The sequence below is a fragment of the Sinocyclocheilus anshuiensis genome, unplaced genomic scaffold (genome assembly GCF_001515605.1).
Source record: "Sinocyclocheilus anshuiensis isolate Anshui unplaced genomic scaffold, SAMN03320099.WGS_v1.1 scaffold2460, whole genome shotgun sequence".
Lineage (NCBI taxonomy): Eukaryota > Metazoa > Chordata > Actinopteri > Cypriniformes > Cyprinidae > Sinocyclocheilus > Sinocyclocheilus anshuiensis.
The window spans coordinates 194373-198490 of NW_015547746.1; the positions used below are offsets into that span (position 1 = coordinate 194373).

General features: G+C 38.9%; 1 protein-coding gene across 2 annotated transcripts in view; it reads right to left on the reverse strand.

Annotated features, from left to right (window-relative positions):
• LOC107704476 (gastrula zinc finger protein XlCGF57.1-like) overlaps window positions 1-4118 on the reverse strand; it is a 30829-nt gene extending 26711 nt beyond the window's left edge. For both annotated transcript variants that reach the window (XR_001635965.1, XM_016507406.1), the window contains exon 1: window positions 4010-4118. Coding sequence is in view for 1 of the 2 variants with exons in the window: in XM_016507406.1 (XP_016362892.1) it covers window positions 4010-4025 (16 nt within the window). In the remaining variant the exon portion in view is untranslated. The remainder of the gene's footprint in view (window positions 1-4009) is intronic.

The following is a 4118-nucleotide window of genomic DNA, read 5'->3' on the forward strand; positions in this document are numbered from 1 at the left end:
AAATCTATAGATATAAAACAGTTCAAGCATATCACAATGTTAGTTTAAATGTTTAAACGATATAAATGTGCGCTATTAGGTGCATATCTAATCGTTTGTGTGAAGAGTGGAAGCTGAAGGCACTTTGCAGCACATGGAGGCGCCAGCGCGATCACTCACTTGCATTTTTTTCTTGATAGTGGAAACAACTTAAAATACGCCGTAATTTTTGCTCATAAAGGTAAGAGTAATACATTCGGAAATGTAAAGGGTCTACTTTTATGTGTGCATTCACAATATCAACAAACGTTGTGCTTTTATAAAATAAATAGGAAAACAGAGGATGCGCTTGCCGTCTTGTCTTGAACAGGAGCGCTTCACAATGATGAACCGAAACTCAACGAATTGAGTCACAGATATGATAAATATATATGATAAATAGATCTATAGATAGCTTTAAATTACTACTTTAAAACGAAATAATTCAAATCGAAAACAAAAACTCTTTCATTATGTTATCCGTTAAGATGCATTTCTCTCTAAAGGCACGTCCAACGAGGAGATGGCGAGTCATTTTTTCCATCACCATCTAAACTATAAAAATAAGGAAAAGCCTTAAACAGGCCCGATTATATTTTTTCGGATTTTTATGTTGCTCTGCTCTAAATACCTTAAAATTTAAAGGATTTGCTGCAACGCAATTTTGTCTGATATGTGAATTATTTATTATATTTATTTAGATACTGATTTTAGTTGATCTAAATTAAGTAGGTTAGGCACAAATTTGCTTATATGGGTTCCCTTCTAGACATGAGCGCTGTGTGTTTGTATGTGCTTCATAACCGTGCACCCCAGGGGGTCCGTCGTAATAGCCTGCACTGGGGCCCGTCATTACTAAGTTATGCCACTGCTTGTGAATGAGAATCGAATCGTGAAATTTGTCAAAACCCAGCCCTATAATACACATTTTAAAATTGTATTGCATACCTGCTGCTGCCATAATAAAGACCCATTTCGAATGTTTACGTGCTTTTCTTCTTTTTCTGCTCCCAGTCGCTGGGGTGGAGCAGTTATGAAGTATTGTTCTTTTAAATACTTTCCAGCATTTCAGAAATAAATATTTATGCAAATTACACTGAAGTACAACAACGTTACCTTACAGTGTTCAGGAGTGCTCAAAAAGGGTTTAAACACGAGTTTACGAGAAGAAATCGATTCAAAACTCAGAGATGTGGATTCGGACGGCAATTAAATCACCACACGACCTTGGTGTGTCAAAAAACAGTAGGTAATTTGGCCGGGGATTTTTACGAGGGCGGTGAGAGAAAAACACAGACATCCTGGATTCGGGCGGCATTAAAATCACCAACTACCCCCTGTAAACGGTGAAAATCACTTACGTCCCCCTGAGAAACAATTACCGTCTGAATAGGGCTATTCAATTCTTTCCAGTGACTGAACTCGTGTTTAAAGCCCTATAGACCAATTTGGAGTAGACTTCACTTGCAGCTGCGCGCTCATTGTGGTGGCATAAAAACGCTGGGAACAAGTGGAGGGAAATGGGTAAAATCCATGGAATAAGAGGAAAAAATGTATTGTTGTGCCTTTGAATGTCAGAATCGGAATGCAAATCATGTTTTATATAATACTGTCGTCAAGGCGCCATTTGAAGCTAAACGCAAACGTTTAAACGGACAGACTATGGATGAAACCTGCTATGATTACCCTACTTTTAAAGCATAAATTTGATTTAAACAATAGGTCTGTAATATTCATATAGGGGACATATTGCATTAGCCCTACAGTTGAAATACATGCATGAAATACTTTTTAAACCTATAACATTTTACATAACATTTAACTAATTTATTTCACAATTCTGACTTTTTTTTCTTGCAAATTCAAGTTTATATTTCCTAGTTCAGACTTGATTAACTTGATTCAACTCAACAATTGCGAGTTTGTCAATTCTGAGGAAAAAAAGCCAGAAGTGTGGGATTATAAACTAAAAAGAAAGAATGACGAGTTGATTTTTCTTACCAGAATTGTGAGATATAATCTCGGAATTGCAAGAAAAAAGTCAGAATTTTGAAATATAAACTCAATTAAATTTTTTATTCTTTTATTCCATGGCTTGAATAGACTGCTACGTTAAGACTGTAATTTTCTGCCACCAGACAGGCTCCGCCCACAAAAACCGTCATCGCTGTTTGCAAACACTGAAATTGGTCTATTCGGACGGGACTAGTTTTCCAAACGACGTTTGAGTTACAATTCTTATCAGCCGACGTCTGTGATTTCATGTACGGATTCGCACGAGACTAACATCTGTGCTTATTACCGAGATAGGAGTGTCTAGGTGCGTCCCAAATCGCGTACTTACGCACTATTCTATGACGTTTTTTTCATATAAATAGTGCGAGTAGTGCATTCACACTGAAAATTCCAAAAAGAAAAAGTGCACTTTAAATGCCCGGATGATGCACTTAAATAACCGAAAAACGAAGTGTGGAATGTTGGACACTTCATGCACTCAATTGTTGCAGCTTTAATTACGTAGCTAAGGGGGAGGGGCTATCAGATTCCAATTATGAATGACAAAAGATACGTCTCAATCAGCTCCCTTGTTCAGTAGTAAGGGCACTGATCAGGGAGTCGGCCATTTTAAGGGCTGTCTCAATTGCAAAATCCTTCCAGTGCACTGGAACGTTCGCTCCCTGAAAAATCCCACAATGCACCGCAAAAACTAGGGAGCATCAGAACGTCACGTTTCTGAAGCGCGAAACATAAACCGCACGAGCCAACTCGATAAATATAATGAAGGCCGATAGAAGATTTGAAAAGGCAAACCGTAATAAACACACATCTCTAGACATGAATTGAACATCTAATTAACATTTATAATTAATATTCGGCTGAAATGTTGTAAGAACATGTAACAGAACGATGTGTTTAAGCTAGCTAGCTGCGTAACAAGAACATGACCAATTTAAGTTTATAGGACAACTAAACTATCAATTTAAACAAAAATTGACCGTCAACTACAGACGTTGCATCCATCGATTCCGCCATTTTTCTCATTGACACACCCCCAACTCGGAAACTCGAGGCTTAGAAAATTTCAAGTTACCCACTCGTAATAACGACTTTGTGGTGGCGTTCATGTGTGTTCAACTCGTAAATACGATCTATCCGACATGACTTGAACACACCATGAGATGCACCAAAAATAACCTTATATAATTCATGCACTACATGGTTGAGTACATAGTGCATAAGTACATAGGCTGTGTCCGAAATCGCCCTATACCCTCATTCACTATTCCCTACATTAGGTCACTAATTCAGTTCACTAGAAGGAGTGAATGAAAATTGATTGCGTCATGACGGCGCGATGAAGACCGTCCCAATTCAAACACCGCATCCTATGAAGGCTGCATTTGAAGGCCGATTGCGTCACCGCGGCACGACGAAGGCTGCCGCAATTCGAACGTGACTTCAAATGCGTCCTCTGTTTCTCTGGCAAATGAAGGATACATGAGATGGATCCTTCGCAGCCTACCCTATCCCAGAATTCATAGCGTGCCGGTGACGACGGGACTTTTATTCAAACAAAATAGCGGTGATGGTTCTGTGGCTGCCAACGGATACACTTATAAATGTAAGTATCTGCTGGCGCAATCAGGAAATCCTGCGAAGGCTAGACTCGGAGCGTCCTTCGAAGGACGCGGTCTTTGAATTGGTTTTAACTTAAATAATTTACACGTTATGTAATTGAGTGCAGAACTTACAGTAATCTCGCCTGAAACTGATATTACTGTAGCCAGTCTTAACAGTTTACGTGATTTGGCTCTTCTTGTCGATTTCATTTTTTATTTCTTCGAAATGTACCAAACACATCTATCCATTACTGGTGCGCAGAAAGCAGAAACTTGAATACCGGCGCGCTAGCGAGAGATTGTACTGTAGTAGTACACACAAGAAAAAGCGTTTTGTTAAACACGATGCAGGGAGCGAAATTAAGACTTACCGTCTCTGTTGCTCATGCGCCTTACTCGCACAAAATCACCGTCAGTAATGTCACTAGGTAAGGATAAGCACAGTTTTATATACAATTCAACAAAAAAATTTGATTGAAA